The 18,981-nt window shown below is 40.7% G+C and overlaps 2 protein-coding genes across 2 annotated transcripts in view; one reads left to right on the top strand and one right to left on the bottom strand.

Annotated features, from left to right (window-relative positions):
- Nucleotides 1-18,981, top strand: part of ngfb (nerve growth factor b (beta polypeptide)) — a 90,249-nt gene that overhangs the window by 20,942 nt on the left and 50,326 nt on the right. The window lies entirely within an intron of this gene.
- On the bottom strand, nucleotides 712-10,222 carry LOC147232792 (potassium voltage-gated channel subfamily A member 2). Its single transcript, XM_086149846.1, has 2 exons — nucleotides 9,982-10,222; nucleotides 712-9,051 (listed from the first exon to the last, which is right to left on the bottom strand). Exon 2 carries the CDS (start codon nucleotides 8,912-8,914, stop codon nucleotides 7,418-7,420), a length of 1,497 nt encoding a protein of 498 aa, XP_086005972.1. The 5' UTR covers nucleotides 8,915-9,051; nucleotides 9,982-10,222; the 3' UTR covers nucleotides 712-7,417.

Genomic DNA, 18,981 nt, shown 5'->3' with positions numbered 1-18,981 from the left:
CCAAAGGCCTCCTTTTTCAGTCTTCCTGACAAAACTCCCAATGTGGGATGTGAGTAAAAAACTTGTGTGATAAGAAAATAATGCCTTTGTGGATGTGCATTTGCGATTGCATTGCCATTTGCCATTAATTAATTACTTGTTGTTTTTCTGTTGTAATCAACATAAATAATTTATGAATTCAGACGAGGTTAAAGCAAGCTGTAAATCTACAAAATATGATTCAGCAGAATGGTAACAGATTTCCTTTTCCTGCTCTGTGCACAATCTCAGAATTAGAAGTGTGATACAAAATGGGGAAGAGACCTTGAGACTTAGATGATAATAAAATATTAACTAACATAGGATATTTAAAGCCTCTGACATTCATTCCCTGGTTAGCATGTTAGAAATAGCATCCACAGAATGTAGCCAGCAGCAAAGATGCAGTTTTCACCTTTAAAGTAGCAGAGTCAAAATTCAAGTCAATGTTGTTACTTTGAGCTGATAACACTATAATACTGAGCATTGCGATGGCTAATACAAATAAGAGAGAGATAAATCTCCCAAGTGTTCATTTTGATGTTCTCAAAGGGCTTTTTAATTTACACAATCATTAGATTACCTCCCATTTATGCATGTTTATGTCATTGATTGTTCTCTTACTATTTTATTGTGAAAATGCCACATTGTTGACACTGACTTACCCTTACAAGGTAAAAACAATAACAATGCTTTTTATGGATGTATGTTTTATTCCATTTCATGACACAGCAAGTTTAACTCTGTTGCTATAATACTTTATCTCTGAGTTTAAAGCAGTCGATACAAACACCTTTTATGCTGCCTGGTTGTGAAAACAACATGAAGACATCCATTTCAAACCTAACCCAAATCAGTCAATCCACATCTTGAAGTCCATCTCAAATGGGTTCAGTAATCTGCTGTTGATCAGGGTCGGGCCTTCATGGAGCAAATGTAACCTCAGTCTTCAGTTTGAGGTGTCTGTTACCTTGACAGTGGTCAACCTTTGTCAGCTTCTGTTTTGTCAGCTAAGATGAGAGAAAGCACACAGTTTCTTTTAGTTTTTCTGGCAAAACATCATCCATACATACATACATACATGCATGTATGGGTGTGTATGCATGTGTGTGTGCGAGTGTGTGTGTGTATATATATATATACACATATATGTGTGTGTGTGTGTGTGTGTGTGTGTGTGTGTGTTTACAGTCCAATTACTGCAACAATAGCAATTTAAATGTTGACATGAAAATGATGAACACCACTCAAATGTACTAATGTTGTCACAATTGCTGTCTTGCTGATTGTAGCAAAAATTTTGTGCCTTTCATTAAAAACTGATTTTGGTCCAGCTTCACTTACTTTAAATGACAGTGGTAATCACCATAAACTTTCTGGTCCCATAAAGCATAGTTCAACATACGTTTATAAAAAAAAAAAATCAAAAATCTATGCCAGTTTAACAAGATCTTGTTTCAGAAAAAGCTTTTCTGTCTTCTCACTGTCTTTCTTTTCATTCACAAATCAGGCCACTCCTGAGACTAACCTCCCTGACCTTGAGGCAAACCTAGCTCAGTGCATCAAAACAGGAACACGCTTCATTTGGAGTCTATATGTTGTTGCCTAAGGTGACAGGAGCACCACCTCACTTGCATTACTAAAATCAAACTCAGTCTCCCCCACACACATTTCAGTTCAGAAGCTACTATACAAACCCACTGACACCTGGTACTGAAGCTTATCCAGTCCTGCATCCCGATAATCACTATTTTCCATGTGACCTCACTCTGCTCTGTTTATTCTGCCCACATAGTTAATATGTAGAAGAGGATTTTATTCGGTTTCTATACTGGTCTTTTATATTCATGTTTACTGGTTTTGTTTGTGATTATGAGCTGCAGAGCTCATAATCTTTCTGTCAGTTGCACTGTGTGCTGTGACAGGTTTGCTGTCCCCTGAGAGATGGGATGCATGGTTGGCTGACCTTAACTTGTCCCATTTGTCACCCCCAGAAGGCGTGGGTTTGTGAACTGTGTGTGTGTTTTCATATGTGCAATAGGCCCACAAAATATGAGCGTATTGATCATCCATATGACTCTTGAGGAAGCAGGATTTACCCCATTGTCGCTGTGAACCCAAATTATCTTAGCACTATGAGACTCAGAATAGATGAAAAATAAAACCATGCAGTGCATAATATCCTTTCATTTCCCGAATGAGCTTGGAAAAAACAGCACTGTTTTAATCAACACTGGTTGTTAGGGGAACACAAATATAAAACCTACGACAATGCCACAACAGAGGGGAGTGATGCTTTTGTCTGGCAATTTAGAAACAAAATTACAGGTTACCATTTATCAAGATGACTCTCAAGCCAAGTGGCTGAGCTTGCTATTTTCATTGACAAAACAGCAAACTTATAATAGATGGAAATCATGCCGCTTTTCAGTCGAGGAAAAGGAAGATGCCCTCACTTAGTGTAAAAGTTAATGAGCATAATGTTAAACAGATAACAGGGTGTGGTCTGGTGTCTGGGCAGCAGTTGGAATAGTAGCGATTCCCACAGTGCTTGCAGGCTAATTACAAGCAGAGTACAAGCCAACATGACAATTCAAATGTGCTCCTGTGGGCATCCCACCACCCTTGAGGAACACACTCTCCTCCTTGACAACAGCAGTGCTGCAGAAGCAATGTCAGCCACCTGCAGAGACCTTGGTCAAGCTCACCATGCTGCTCCATCCCACCTGCCTCTCCGTATTTCCCGAGTTTCCTCAGAAGAGCTGCAATGCTGTATTAAAAGAAGGCAAATGGCTCCAGCAGTGGTGTCGCTACAGCATAGCGGCCCCGAGAGTTCCTGCTCTTAGAACTGTAGTTAAAGCACAAGCTGACTAAAAATGTCAGAAAGCACAAAGCAAGGTAGCAGCTGTGCCTCAGAAAGCTGCACTGTAGAGTGTGGGTGTGACAGGTGTAGAGGATTTGTGGAAAAGAGGGTCACTTCAGCCAAGCAGCAATGAACGTCAACTCAAAGACTTGTACTGTCTCACACTGGGGAGTTGAGCAAACCTCCAAATACCTCAAACAGATAGCATCCTCAGGCAATAGGTCATTTTCAGAGCGGCAGCACAGAATGTAATATGTAATGGATTCCTTCCAGAATTTTGCTGTCTTCTCCTCTATATTCGTCTCCATCTCCTCCTCATCTCACGTTCTTCCTCCTCCTCCTATCTCTTTCCCCAACAAAAAGGCTATTAATAGATCACCCTGCTCTCTCTTTCAAACTGCAGGGAGCATATACTGAGCACTTAAAGGGAGGAACAGGCTCAAGATACCAGGAGGCGTTTGAAAATGTCCTCCACACTGCCCGCAGCTACAAAGACAGAGTCCCAAGAATAACAACAAAGAAAGCCTTTGATCGATCCGGGGCATTTTGTATCAGCACAGTCTTTTTTTCTGTGAAAATTATCCATCAAGATCAGTTGAACACTAAATGCCATGTGAGGCAAGGAGTGGCGGCTTGATGAGCATTTTGAAATATACACTGTACTTTCCATTTTGTCATACTTGACGCCAAAAAAAAAGGAGTCACAACTTTAAAGGTGCACAAACAAATTTAGCACACTTTCAGATGAATTATTATTGATCCATTATCAATATTAGTTTATCAGACCATTTGGAAGAATTCTGTGTTTTAATTTCACTTGTTTTGTTGTCCATAGATTGTCCTTTTAGTCATGTAAAGTGCAGATAATACTACTTTTTAAACCCATACGTCACATACAGAATATAGTACATTTTTTTTCACTCCATCATCCATTGGTTACTATATACATTTTTCTTTCACATTTCATTTCACAGAAAGAAAACCCATTATCCACTGTACCCACATTGATGGATGTTTTCAGGCCTCTATGATACAGGGAAAGACAAGGAGTGACGTTGATATCTGTGTATGTTAACAGTGAACAGGGCTGAAATGAAAAGAAACACTCTTCCCAAAACACACAAATGCATACAGTTTGCATATTGATCCTCTTATTACCTGTCTATTTATGCAGGAGCCTTACAAACAAACCAAAAGAACTAAAAGCTTGTATTTATATTCAGCATGTGATAGTTTGACATAGAGCAGCAGAGTAATACAGTAGTATGGTTACTGTGTTTCATAAAAGTTCATTTGAGGACCATCACCCCCATTGATAAACACGTAATTGTAACCAGATGAAACACAATATTTTGTAATTTCATCAACTCCCCTTCCATTCTTTCCTTTTGTTATTTTTGCTCCGTGTAGATTTACAAGTATACTCACTGTTGGGTTTTCTTCTCAGGGATTGAATTTGCTGGTGGGTCCCTCAGCGCATGAGAGATGATAATTTAGGCGGCTGTGATGCTTCCCGTAAAGCATGGAAAGGTCATTTTCAACATTTTTCAAATTACATTAGCAAAGACTTTAAAATCTTTGTGCTTTAAGCTAAATAACTTCTTCATTGTTTGTTCCTGTATATGCGCTGCTACAGTGGGTTCAGCTGAGGTAATGTGCCCAGTTTCAAACAGAAACAAATGTTACATGTATCTGCATTGTTTCTAATAATTTTATCAGTCAACACATATGGAATGAAGATATGGTACCCTACAATTGTGCATGCATAGACGATTATTTTTGGTCAAATTTGACTTTCATTTTCACATATGCAAATGACTGTCGCATAAATGCAGATGTACAACCAGGCTAAGACGCACATTCTCTCTGTCTCTCTCTTGCACGCACTCAACCATTCGCTCTCTCTCCCTCTCTCACATGGAAACACACGCACACACACACCTCCTACATATGCATCAACATCTCATAACAATACTTCACTGATGATCCGTAAGATCTTGATTGGAGTGCGGAAGTCTAGTGCTTATAGGTTAATTGAATAAAAAAAAAGAAGAAATAATTAAAAACATTTACACTCCCACTCAGAGATTATAGAACTATTGCTCAGCAGCTATTTAATCTGGTCTGTTTTTACTTGACTTTTTTTAAATCTCAATCCACCTCTCTGTAAAAATAACAAATAGATCTGCACCAGTTTATTGCATCCAAGCAAACATGGGTGTGGGCACAGAGAATGCTCCAGAAGCCTCAGTTTGACCAGACAGATGAGGCATCCTCAGCATGTATTGGCATCAATGGCTTAACATTTCACTACTGCAGGTTAAAGACCGAGTGGAGTGAAATCCTTAGAATATAGACATATATCCTGGTAAGATAGATGTTCCGACTATTTTTGCTACAGAGCCTCTCGTATGAATCGCATTTGTCATTATCTAAGACATCTGTGAAGATGGAGACAGGCAAGAGACTTTGGAGTGAAGTCAGATGACCCCTATGTTGGCCAATATCTGCTACACTGTTGCTAATTATCGCTTCCAGTATTGATGTTACTGTCTTTGCTGTTACCTTGGCAGTGCTTGGTGAACAGCAGTAAGTCTCAGCTGGACACAGTCCAGGAATCAGAACCTAATTCACATTTGATGATTTTTTTTTTTTTTTTAAAGGACAGATTGAGCTTCTGGCATTGAAGACAATGTCAGTTTCTGTCTATTCAAGCCAATTAAACATGACACAAAGGTTTCTGATTAAAGATTTCTGGATGGCTAGTAATAGTGTTTCTTTGGCACTCCAAACCAGAGAACGTTCAGTGCTCAGAAAAAATATTTTCATCAAAAATAAAAACATGGCAATGATCTGCATATCATGGAAAGGCTCTTACCTTCTCCATTAACATTATTATTTTTGAAGTTGTGTAATTTTTTGTTAAGTGTTTTTACTGACTATGTGCTCAGTCTGTATAGGCCTATATATATAGTTAGTATACATATATATAAGAAATAAATATCTATTTTAATAATTTGTCTTTTTTATCTGAGTCTTTTTTTTGATCTTAGATTCATGCTACTAGGAATGATTTTGAGGTCATGCAACACTAGGAGAATAGCATAATCCCAAGTAAAGGCAGTTTAGGGGAAGGATTATTTTATACATACATAAAAATGTCCTATTTTGATTTTAAAGACATGAGACGCCATTGCGGGTCTATTGGATCTGCAATCATGTCCACAACTTGTGAATTCATGTCTTAAATCACAGCTTATCTGCAATAAGTTTATAGCAGTCTTGCAAAAGAAAACTGTAATCACTTCTTCAAGGAATGTCTATATTGATGAAGACATTGCATCATACTAAGTGCTGGATTTGGCCATATGAATATTCCTCAAGAAATCTGCTTACATACAGCTTTATGTTCTTGTCAGAGCTACCTGCAGGCATCCTTTTAAAAAGTGTGCATTTGTATAGAAGGCAGTGTTCAGACAAGTATTCAGGGAAGTGATGAAGCCAGTGGCAGTTGAGAAACAAGTGAAAGTACTCATTCAGATAAAAATGACATGCATAATCTATTGACTGTGTTTACTACGAACAGGATCTACCTACCGCTATCAGGTTTTAAGTCACAGTAAACCTACCTACCTACCTATCTATATGAATCAGTAGCGTGTGAGTGTGTGTGAGTGAACAAAAAAATAAAAAAATCAAGAAGAAACATTCAAGTTGTCCTCAAAGCTCTGCAGTAAGACCAGTTTTGGGTGAATGGAAAGGGGAGAGCTTGCATTGCAATACATGTAAGACCAAAGCAGTGAAAAGTCAAGGCCATTCTCAGTCATTCATCAGATACTGATGTCTACCGGAAAAAGGTGTCGAACCATAAGCTTAGTGCTGACGGTTGTCATTCATCCTTGAAATAATGTGGTGTACTTCACCACAAACCTCGTCACAAGTCACCCACAGGCTATACCAGTACTGGAGTGGGTTGGCATTATGCTCACACATCCTTTTTATCTCTAAATGGTGAAGCATAAGACAGTTTTGTTTCATTGGCTCCAGGAAGCAGCATATGCGGTGCCAAATAGGGCTCTTCAGAAAGCGCATGGCAGAGCAGTGTGCCTTGGGAAATGAGGGATCAAGGGGAAAGGGACTAGAGCAGGGCTTGTGTTGTTTTTGTTTTTTTAAGCAATAATTACTGTAAATTGCTTTGTTTTTCCCTTTTTCATTTCTTTTTGTGCTCTACCGTTGGCTACTGTTGTGAACAGGACATATTTCCCCACCTTTTTTAAGCAGCCACAAAAAATAAGCCAACTCCATGCAGAAATGCAAAATTTCAAATTACACTCTGTTTGACTGGTATTAGCAGTGAAGACAGGATGAGCGCTGAGTGAGCAAATGTTCATTGTAATATAGATTTCATTTTCTATTACCAATATCCGGAATTCTATTGCCTTTTATTTTCCAGCACACATGATGTGTGAGGCTGCAAACCTTTCCCGTCCATTGGCTCTGCTCCACATTTTCCTGCAGTGGCATAGAAATAGATGACTAGACATCTGTGAGCATTTTGGTGATGTTCACATAGTTTGTGTTGGCCAGCGTGCAGTTGGCTGTCTTAAGGTTCTCCTCCTGAAAGTCCTCATTGCTGTTGTTCACAGCCTCCTGGATCTCCATATAGTCTGATTTACTGATGGTGGAGCCGCTCCGACTCTTCTTCAGCTCTTCCGCTGAATCGGCTTTGGGTACGTTGACCTGCAGGTACTGGGCTTGCTCTTCGCCTTCAGTCTCACGGTGATAGAAATAGTTAAAGTTGGAGACGATGACAGGCACAGGCAAGGCTATTGTCAACACACCTGCAATGGCGCACAGGGATCCCACAATCTTGCCGCCAATCGTGGTTGGGACCATATCACCGTAACCAACAGTTGTCATGGACACCACAGCCCACCAAAATGCATCTGGGATGCTTTCAAACTGAGACTCGGGCTCATCCGCTTCAGCAAAGTAGACAGCACTGGAGAAAAGTATGACACCTATGAAGAGGAAGAAAATGAGGAGGCCGAGCTCTCTCATGCTGGCCTTGAGGGTCTGTCCCAGGATCTGAAGCCCCTTGGAGTGACGAGAGAGCTTGAAAATTCTGAAGACTCGTACTAATCGGATGACCCTGAGAATTGCTAAGGACATGGCTTGCTGACCTGCTTGGCCATCCTCTGGCCGGTCTGCCAGCTCTGTGCCAAGAGTGATGAAGTAAGGGATGATAGCAACAATATCTATTATGTTCATGATGTTACCAAAAAAGCCAGCTTTGCTTGGGCAGGCAAAGAATCGCACAAGAAATTCAAAGGAAAACCAAATGATGCAAAGTGTCTCCAGGATGAAAAAGGGATCGGTAAAGTAGGTGGACGTATAGCTGATGATTGTTGTGTTGGTCTCAGGTGAAAAGACCTCTGCGTGAGATTTGTGCATTTCTTCTTCTTCATTGCGGAAAATGGGGAGGGTCTCCAAGCAGAAACTGACAATTGATATCAGGATTACCATGACAGAGATTATGGCAATAATCCTAGCAGGACCTGAGCTCTCTGGGTATTCAAACAGCAGCCACACCTGTCTTTGAAACTCATTGTCAGGAAGAGGACGCTCCTCCTCCTTGATGAAACCCTCATCCTCTCTGAATATCTCAATTGCCTCTTCACCCAATTCATAGAAGCGAATCTCCTCTGAGAAAATGTCAAGGGTGACGTTGACCGGCCTTCTTAGCCGACCCCCTGATTGATAGTAATACAATATGGCATCAAAGCTAGGTCTGTTTCTGTCAAAAAAGTACTCATTCCTCAGCGGGTCAAAATATCTCATCCTCTTTTTAGGGTCTCCAAGCAGAGTTTCTGGGAATTGTGAGAGAGTTTTGAGTTGAGTCTCAAAGCGCAGTCCTGAGATGTTGATGACCACCCTCTCACAGCATTCGTGGTCAGCCTCCGGATCATAGTCCTGCGGGTGCCCCGGGTGTGCAGCCGCTTCGTCAGAGGGGTCGCCTGTGGCAACAGTCATTCTGCAGGGGGAGGAAGCCTGCACTTTTCAGTGAGTCTGGGTCCTGCAACCTGAAGAACTGCAGGCGGGGGCCAGGAGAGGGAGAGGGCTCAACACCGCAAAGACCTGACGGCCACAGGATGTCACCTAGGATCTGACTGCATATTGGACAGATAAAGCAGAAACAGACAGAAGGTCAGCCAATATGTAATTTAAATAATTCTTTCATTTAGTCCAAAAACACATGGACTTTAGTCAGAAGAGAAGACCACAACAAGCCTCTCAAACAATGCCATAACATTTAATGCGAGTTATGTATAGTTGGACTGATCTGAGAATGCGATTGATACCAAAATAAATCATCTTGCGGAACTTGATCATTTTCCTGCTTTTAAGTGGGTACATTAATATGCAAAAAAAGCAACCTGCCTTGCTTATGAATATCTTCAATGCAGGTAAACTCGGGGACAAGCTGTAATACAGCATCCCTTAAATTAGGGCAGTGATCTGCAGCAATTGGAAATTTCAAAGGAATGAGTGGTTGTACCTTTTGCAGTGAAACCATGCATGAATATGGCAATGCAGCAGACACAAAGTCATACACACACCGTAATAATACCAGAATATCACTAAAACCACCACAGTATAAAACATAAACATTTTATGATTTGAAAATGCCCAGTTCCACCCAAAGAAAAGCAAATGCCTCATTTTAGCGGACTTTTCCGTCCAGATGCTTTTTTTGTTGCAGCATGTTCATCTTGAAATGATGGCCATGTCTGAAATATTCAAAAACAGCGATAAATTATTTATCAATAGAACGAAATAGGTTGCAAGAGGGAGGGGGGGAAACAGCTGTATCTCTTATCTGCATCATCTCCACTCATAAAGTGGGAAGACTTTTGTGAAAATGCTTCAATTTCACACATTCTCATAACTACAGGATTATTACAGTTTTTCACGTGGTGAAGTGACCAGCGTCGCTAAGCATTTTACTGCAAAATATTGCCATCTCTAAGCAATTCACATCGAATCGGAGTGAGAGTTAACCTCCACACCCTCCCCGCTTTACGTGATTTTATACATACCTGCAGACATATTTTTTGGTCGTATCTGGCTGTTAGTTCATGCTCCGGATGGATGTGACGGCGGTGAAGAACCAGCTGTGGCAGTCAGGTTTTTTTTTTTTTTTTTTTTTTTTTTTTTTTTGCCTTCAAAAAGGGGGGAAAAAATATGAATTTCCAATTTGGGACTTACGATGATATTCACTCATGTTGTCTGCAGCATCCTCGCCGTGTACACCGGGTAGGCTACAGTATGTGCGGGTGTGTCCTCACTTCCCCCCCTCCCCCCCCTCCCTGACTTCTTTCCTCCGGGTAGGCTGTCGTGGGATGGCGGTGGGCGAAAAAAAAAGGGAGGAGGGAACCGATCAAGGAGGTGCTGGTAGTCCCCCCCCCCCCTCGACTCCTCTTCCCTCCTCCCCTTAGTAACCAAACGTGCTGGGATCAGCAAAATGCTCTGCCTCCGCCGCTCAGCTCCCCGAAAGAGCGACGAGCCGCGGCTGCTGCAGCTGCTAAAGCGAAAGGTAAATAGTCCGGATAAGGTGCTCACAGAGGAAACAACTGCAAGGGGCGGTGCGTGTTTGTGTCGGAGGAGGGGGGGGGAGCTTAAATAGATGATTTTCCCTAGTTACATTCAGTAATTACACACGATATATAAGAGGTGAGCATCTTTACAATGGGATAAGACTGTCATTCTGCCGTGCAGGCACGGCCGTCTATTCATGCGTCATCCTGAGCGATTTGCATTTGTTTTTTCTTTTTTTTTATGCAACATACAAAGAATTCAGTGTCTGACCTGCAGAAATGTTAAAGCTGTGTCAAGCGCCTCCCTTTTCCTCCGCATTGTACAGAAACACTTCTGTGAGTCTCATAATAGCCTACATGGTGAGCAGAAAGGCATCTTCAGACGCTGACTTGAAACGACATGCATGAAAGAATCGCCTTACGTGGTGGGGGGGAAAGGATTATGCAATTTCACTGAGCCAGAACCACGTACACAATCCACATAAAGCGGCCTCTATTGGTGTCCTATCTGATTTTCAGAAGATTTGTTTTATTCTGTTCTCAAGGTGGATGATAATTGCGATGAAATATGTGTTAAGTCAGCAGTGGCCGCTGTGCTGGTTTATATAAAGCTCAGTCAAACCTGCAGTAGGGCATTGCTATGCATACCAAGAGAGGAGTCGGTGATGGAGAAGGCAAAAATGCGCTCTCCAACCGCACTGTAGCAACCACTCCTTACCTTATCTGCAGTGTGGGCAATTTAAAGTGGTACACGTCTTCAGGCTCCTTCAGCAGCACTGCTGCTTTTTTTCCTGGTGTGTGAGTCACATTTCCCAACTGCTATGTGACATGTGTAAGTAAAAAAAAAAATGTTTCGTTTCAACCATTTAGTGTTTCTGTTCTCGAAAAAAAAATTTGATCAAGTAACCTATAATTACATTCAATTTTAGGATTGGTTTGAAGGAAAAGGCTCCCATGAGTGCAGTTTGAGTGATGCAGTTGAACTGTCCTGACTTAAGAGGAGCAGTTTTGCGCTTCCGCAGCCAATAAGATAATAAGTGTTTTTACGTTACGAAATAAACCAAGACTTGATCAAGAGCAAACGAACATAGTGACAGGGGTCATAAAATGAAATGAGCAGTGATTGTATTGGTTTATTTTTAATGGAAGTTGAAAAATAAATGGAAGTATTTTGATGGAAGTTCTTGATGTATTGTGAAAGGGAATCTCATTTCAGAGTTAAGTGAAAGAATGAAAAAAATCTCACCAGTTATTTCGTAGGACTGAACTTGTGTTGTGGTGACAGGAGTTTTTTTTTGTGTGTGTGTGTTCCATTTCTGTGTATAATTGCACCTGGTTTGGTGGAATGGGTATCCTACAAAATTGTAAATGTCTCGCACAAATTAAACGGCACAACTATTTCTATGTACATTGCATTTTCCCCAAACATACCGAAAACGCGTCTTTGTCAACATATTTGCTATGTTCGGGTGTACGTTCTGAGCTTTGCAGTAAATCCCTTGTGCGATTCTTCTTACCAGCAGCTATATTTGTAAGCTTTCCTGGCAATAAGCATCATTAATAATAGACACGGGTTTGACTAAAATAGTGCAAAACCACCATCACCATTGTGATCTTCACTTAAAAACAAAGAACCAAAGCAACCAATTGAAAATCCCATCTTTTCTGTCAATATTGCTGATAGGTAAAGAACCATGTTTATCAAGATTGGCCTCGGGGAATCCAAGGGTCACCAGGAAACCCTCTGGTGTGGCATTTGGCGGGGAGGGAGGGCGGGGGTAGGGGACCAGATGGATGATTTTTGTGAGACATAGCTTTGCCAAGGTTACTCCTGGCAGACACAAGTCCATCAAGGCTCTCGGCCTCATCCCTTCTGTCTCCATGCCTGCTGTCACATATGCGGATACCTCTCACTATCTCTTAATGGCTTTCCCAGGTTTCCCTTGACAGCACAGCCATTATTTATGAATCAGGGGCCCGTTACAAAGACTGTTAGTGCATGCAGTGAATCCCGGCTCACTTTGCATTAGCTGACTGACTTTAATTAAAAGCGAAGGGTCCCAGTTCGCTGAATGCTGAACGAGTTTCAACCATACGGGGACATGAAAACGGGTGGGCGTGTTCATGAGCGGACAACGGTGTCAATGTTCAATTTGTTTCCGTTATGCGTTTGACTTCAACAGCTAGTCTCCATCTGATGTTCTGGCACCAGAACCAGAGAGATACAATAAACTAACTGGAAGCACACTGTCACTAAGTTACGCAGTGTGACGGATCATGCACTTTTAAAGATTCCAAACATACCCTGTCCATCATTTTTGGAGGAAGAACATTAGGATTATTAATCACCAAGCAGGAGACTTGTATGGATTTTCTTTAATGGACTACATTTATTTTGTGTAAGTTTTGCACATTAAAAATAACATGATGTAGGAAAATATATTATTTTTCATTTTCTGGGAGGGGTGACAAATGCAGAGATGTGTTGTCCAAATAACTTTGTCACAGCAACAACACAAGTTTCCAAAATATTGATCTGTAATTGAGTATTCAATTAAAGCGGGGCAACAAAATCCCAAAGACAAACTTCCACTTTGCATATGTTGATGGTTGCTACAAAAGCATTACAGAGAATTATCAGTTCGATAGGCCATATCTTTTGAAGGCTGAGCACTCGTTCGAGGCAGTCAGGAGTGCAGTGCTCTTTTTATGGACACTGATGGCCAATTGTTCCTCCTTCCTCACTGATACTGCATTGCAGCAGCCACATGTTTGAAACACACACACACTCTCTCTGAATGAAATCCCCCCCCCAAAAAAATCCAAATTGATATAACTTCAAGACCTAGTTCATCTGTTTGTAGCTCACTGGTTAACATATTGTATTTGGACCAATTATAAAATAATTTATCATTTTTTTCCCTGCCTTGAAAGACCTGTATTCTGATGTAATGCCAGTTGTCAAATCCTCGTTAGAGACTGAATGCAAAATAATATACAAAATTTGCTAAAATCAGTATGACTCGGCGTTTACATTTTCTTGACATGTTATACTTTCTTTTTTTTTTTTTATCACATTCCAGCACTAAGTATTATCCCACAACACTAATGGTCTTTTTTTCCGATGCATCTTCCCCAAGACTTGTTTTATTTAGCCCTACGGGAGATGAGTCATCCCAGCATCACTGCTCAAGAGAGAAAAACGAAGGAGTCCCTGCAAAAGAGGCCAGGTTAGACATACAACTACAAGCGGGAGCTCAGAAAGGAGCCTGCAGATGTTAAGGTACAGAGATATATAGCAATGCAGTTCCCTGCGTCCTTGTCTGTGACTCCCTGAAACTAACAGTAGCACTGACACAGAGACAAGGAGAGATGGAGGTAAAGAACAGGCTGGGCGTGGGCGGGGTAATATTAGACAAGGCATTCAAAGAGAAGGTGAGAAGGGAACAGAGAGGGAAAAAACACGTTGTGCTCAGCAGAGAGAGAGTCCAAGCGGGATGAAGGCAGACTCTGGAAATGAGCCAGACACCAGGAGGGACACAAGGACATCGGTCCCCTGCAATATTCTGGCAAGCGACATCCCCGTAACCTTGGTAAAATCTTCTCAAGTCTGCAACACACATAAAGGAAAAAAATATATTCCATGGATTCTACAGTGGGATTTGAAAAAAAAAAAACAGAATCAATGAATATGCCAATGTAGTTAAACTGCTGGTCCCAAGATCTTCATTCAAAGTGTAGCACTTTATTAGTATTGATATATGTTGAGGTTTATACTTAACATAGTCAATTAACTTGCCAGACGTATGACCTAATGTCCTCAGTATGAGGAGGACCTGTAACAAGCAGTATACTTGATCATAAAGACTTGAGTTCAGGTGTGTGTGTGCGTGCTTGCGTACGTGCGTGCGTGTGTGCGTATTTGTTTTTAGAATATTAGGTTTCCCTGCACTTTTGTTTTTATAAATATTAACTGCTTAATGGTCTTTTGTTGTTTTTTTTTTTGCTAGTTTTGCATAGTTTCTTGCATTTTTTTCCCATTTCTGGCAAACTTTCGGTCATTTCTCATTTCTTACTAATTCTTCTGTCATTTTTTTTCATTTTCATACTTGATTTTACACAATTTGTCGTTAATTTTAGTTTTTGCTCTCACATTCTCACCAATCAAGGCCCTATTTTCCTGACTTTAAGAAAAAGTTTGCTATACTTCAAAAACAAATATATGCAAAAATATTTTTATGTTGTATTTTTAGATATTTAAAGAAAATCCCTCATACAATAAACATATATTACTCAGCCTACATCAAGGAATATGAAAAGAGCCCTATTCTACTAAACTCTGTCGTATTAAACAACTCCAGTGTTCAACTGTAGCAAAAGAACGTAAGACACATATTGGATTGCAGAATCACTGTGGAATACATTTTGCTTCTTTTTCAGCATTTGTTCACTTGAACTTTTGGATACATTTACATATAATTTCATGCCGTTTTCTTTTATTAATTGAACAAAGCTGCAAAATGACAAAAAGTATTCAATCACTTATCACTTCTGATGGGAAGGGCTATGAGTCAGTCTGTGAGTTAGTCAGTGTCAATGTTGCAGGGGTACCCTTATGCTGCATTATACAATGCATCTGACTGGGTGAAATTCAAGTCAAGGAAAGTATTTGCCCCAGGATCAGAGGCTCAGATTACACCAAGGTCATACTTGAAATAATATACTGTTTGTTGAGGACAAAGAAATAAAAATAACACTGCATCTGTCAAGGGGAAAAAGCTTTATACTGAAAGGGGAGCTGGTTTACTTTATACAACCTCTTGGAGGACATTGCTCCGCCTCTTGATATTTTAGCATATTTATGTTGGTGTGCAGAGTATGAATAAGACACATTCAGCCAGTGTGAGTAGGAATACACAGTGTCTGTGTGCTGCTGCACAGATGCACATTATAAGATGTGGGATTCTCAGTGACAGCTACTGTGCAACTGCAATGATGCAATCTTTGTTTTTTTTTTTGTTTGCCAGTGACTGAAGAAAACTAAATATTTTCATTTTTTGCCTCATCGTACTGTCTACTCTGCATCCAACACTGCTTCTTTTGTACCCTGTAGCAGAAACATAAGAGCTGGGTTTGTACAGTTTTCAGAGTCATGAAGATTTTAACAACAAACAGACATTGTATGCCAAGTTTGAGATAAACAAACTTCTAAAAATGATGCAAAAGAATTGTCCATAGTCAGCATTGTCACTGTAGTGGGACAAATCGTGTTCTCGGTCTCATTCTGTTGCTAAGGCGACCATCTCTGGAGGCAGTTGATCCAACAGTGGGAGGAGGCTGGGGAGTGACATCACGCCTACAGCATCTCTGGTGCTGCCAGGTTATTTCAAGTAAAGTTACAGCATGATGACATGGCACTTTTTGTTTCATGTAGTCAGCTGCATTTGTTAAGGATGAATCCATGTCTGGAAGAAGTGTAATTGAATTGTTGTTTTTTCATACACCTGGAACAAGAAAAGCAGCATGTTACTGCTGCCTATATGTGTCTCCTCGGTGGATTCACTGTTTGCTTTAATATTTCTGTCCTCGAGGAGTGAAGGATATATGCTTCATCTGACATGCTTTCTTGACTTTTTTTTCTTTGCCTGAGTGAAAGCCCGGAACACATGTTTTGATGCAGAAGAGTGATCTTTATGAATAGCCCCCAGAGTGCCATTACATGTTCTCCAAAGAGCAGATGGATGAATGGCACCAGAGAAATAATGGCAATATGGCCCCTAGTTTCTATTTTTGGCTACGCTAAGCTACAGTTTTAGGGCACCGACTGTAACACATTAAAATATCACCACAGTAGGAAAGAAAAAAATGTGCAAAGCTGTGAATAATTGAAGCGAAGGCTGCCACTGCTGTTCCTTCACTGATTGCATGAAAAAGCTCTGGTAAAGTTCAAGGTTGATGAGCTGCAAATCTGCTGGCAGACACTCCCCATGCTGGCACAGGGGGTGTCATTAAGAGAAGTATACATGATGCTGCAAGGCATCACTCTTCTCATGTGGTGAATATTAGGATGATAAAGACAGAGAGGAGAGGGGAGGCCAGGGGTCCACCCCACCCCCCACCCCCTGACTGTTCATGATCCTGCACTTGTGTTCACATCTGCCTGTCAGAGAACCGGCAAGTGTATTCATGTATCACACTGGTCCACTCAAATGCAATTACCTTCCCTTTGTCTTCGTGCAGCATGTTTTTTTTTCTGTCTCTGAATGACCGGGCGCTCACAGTCAAGTGCATGCAGGCATACAGTCTGACTGTCTTGCAGCTGTGCTCCACTCAAGCATGCTCATTTAGATGCTCGCACACACTGACAGCAGCTTGAATAGACAGGTCATCAAGATCAAACTAGCGAACATAAATAGTCATAATCATGCATCCCTCTTTTTCTTTTGAATGTTGCATTCAAAAGATGGGACAGTATCATTATTCTGCAAGGGTCTAGGCAGTCCTAGTCACAATCCAATCCTTACAGTGCATATTTTGAGTCTGTCGCGTGACGACAGTCTATGCCTCGAACCGACTGCAGTCCACAAGATGAATCTCTGAAGCTACTTGCACATGTCATCTCATCTCAGACTTTTGTGAGTGATGTAGAGTTTCTTAAATTTCTGCAAAATCAATATCCTAGTTTGACTACAGCAACCAAACTGTCAATGCCCCTTGATATTTTACTTTAATAAAAAAGCAATTATTTGCTTAATAGGGGTTGGCAGGGTATAACTCCATGTACACCATTTATATACATCAGAAAAAAGGGTCGATATTTGTTTGTGCGTCAATAGTAAGTCCTGGCAGTTTAGTGTCAGGGCTGCAGAAATGCTTTTTTACGATGAAACCACTTGGTTGGCCCATATTTTTTTCTTTTTAAAAAAGTCGCAATTCCGTGGCATCATTTCTGTCCTTGCTGAGATTTATCTGTCCAAACCATCTAAGTTGTCAATGTTATTAATGCATCCTTAACTAAGCATCCTCTTGCAGCTATGTCTGTGTGAAAGACATATCACAACAATGGAGACAGTTACTGCAATTCCTCAACAGCCTCTCTGACTTTTCGTCCGGAGGTCTTTCATCAGCTCTAGTTCAGAGACACTGTAGACATAGCATGGTGGGATCTATCCTTTGGGTCCCCCAAGAGTTTGGTCATGAGGGTAAAAAAAGACCAATTCTTATTTTAAAGTTATCACCTTTGTGCATTTAATGTCCCCTTTTAATGTTTGAGTTCCTGCAGTTTGATATACACCTTGTGATAAGGGCTGTTTTGTTTTTTTTTACCAGTGTCTGTGTTACAAAATCCTGAATTTCTAATGAGTGTCAGATAATGCCTCCTTAATTAATCTGCTCTATAAAAATGGCTGTGGTGAAGCAACATCTCATTATGTCTAACAAATGTATTCTGCAGCCCCAAACCAGAACAAGGCTCTCTGATCTGCAGGTGTTTCTGACAAGCTCTGCAGGAGATGATTAACACTGCAGGGTAACATACTCACTCGTTTTCTTTTCTCCGCCAGTTAAAAATAAGGTCTTTAATTCCAGGAGGGGACTCAGCAGGACTGTCGGCTTTGTGTTAAACTGATAACTCAGCAAATAAGAACAGTGGACCTGACAGCCGTAAAACACTAATCTTCATCACCAGTCACCTTGAGTCTTCTGGTCTTTTTTTTTTTGTTATTTTTAAATTCTTCTGTTTTACTTTCCATTGAAAGTTTGTATTGGTTTGCCAAGCCAAGTTTTATAGTAGAACTGACTGAAATATGCCTTTGTTTGGGGAAAAAGAAATGGCAGTTTGAATGTAAAATACCAATGAAGAAAAACTACAATTAATCCTAAAATATCCTGGAGGAAAAAAATTAAATGCGGTTTTGTAGGGGACTGAGGCTTCAAACAAACAGAAAAAGAAAACGTAACATAATTGCCAATTTGCTATATAATAAACATGGAGTGTCAACAGTTTTATATAGAGCCAAATCATAACACAGTTGTCTATTGACACTTTCCATGTAGAGTGCCTCTCTGTAAGATTATTTAAAGAGACCTAACATTCCACCATGCCAAGTACTTGGCAACAGGGGCAAGGAAATGCTGCCTTTTACAGGGCGGAAACCATATATGGATCCAAACTCAAATATTGGCGGCCTTCTGCCTCAACCGGTTAGGGTAGAAAGACAGATAGCGAGAGGGAAGGACAGAGAGATGGTGAGCAAGAATGTGATGGGTATGAGGGTTTGAAGGGGCACTCAAATGATATCATACCAATAATACCAGAAGCGTTGACAGTTACATGGTAATAACTGACAATACAATAAATGCTTTGATATTCACAAAAGATATAATAACAGACACCTTAAAGGAGCGCTTCAGCAGATAAAACCATGCCCCTTGAGAGCCTGCAAAATGAGAGACCCTGGGGACTCAGAAGAAGCTGTGCGGTTACCATCATGCATTAATGAA

This window comes from Fistularia commersonii, chromosome 7, assembly GCF_037954325.1.
Source record: "Fistularia commersonii isolate RoL2024-O1a breed Wild chromosome 7, RoL_Fcom_v1.0, whole genome shotgun sequence".
Classification (NCBI taxonomy): Eukaryota; Metazoa; Chordata; class Actinopteri; order Syngnathiformes; family Fistulariidae; genus Fistularia; species Fistularia commersonii.
This window is presented reverse-complemented; position numbering and strand designations above follow the sequence as displayed.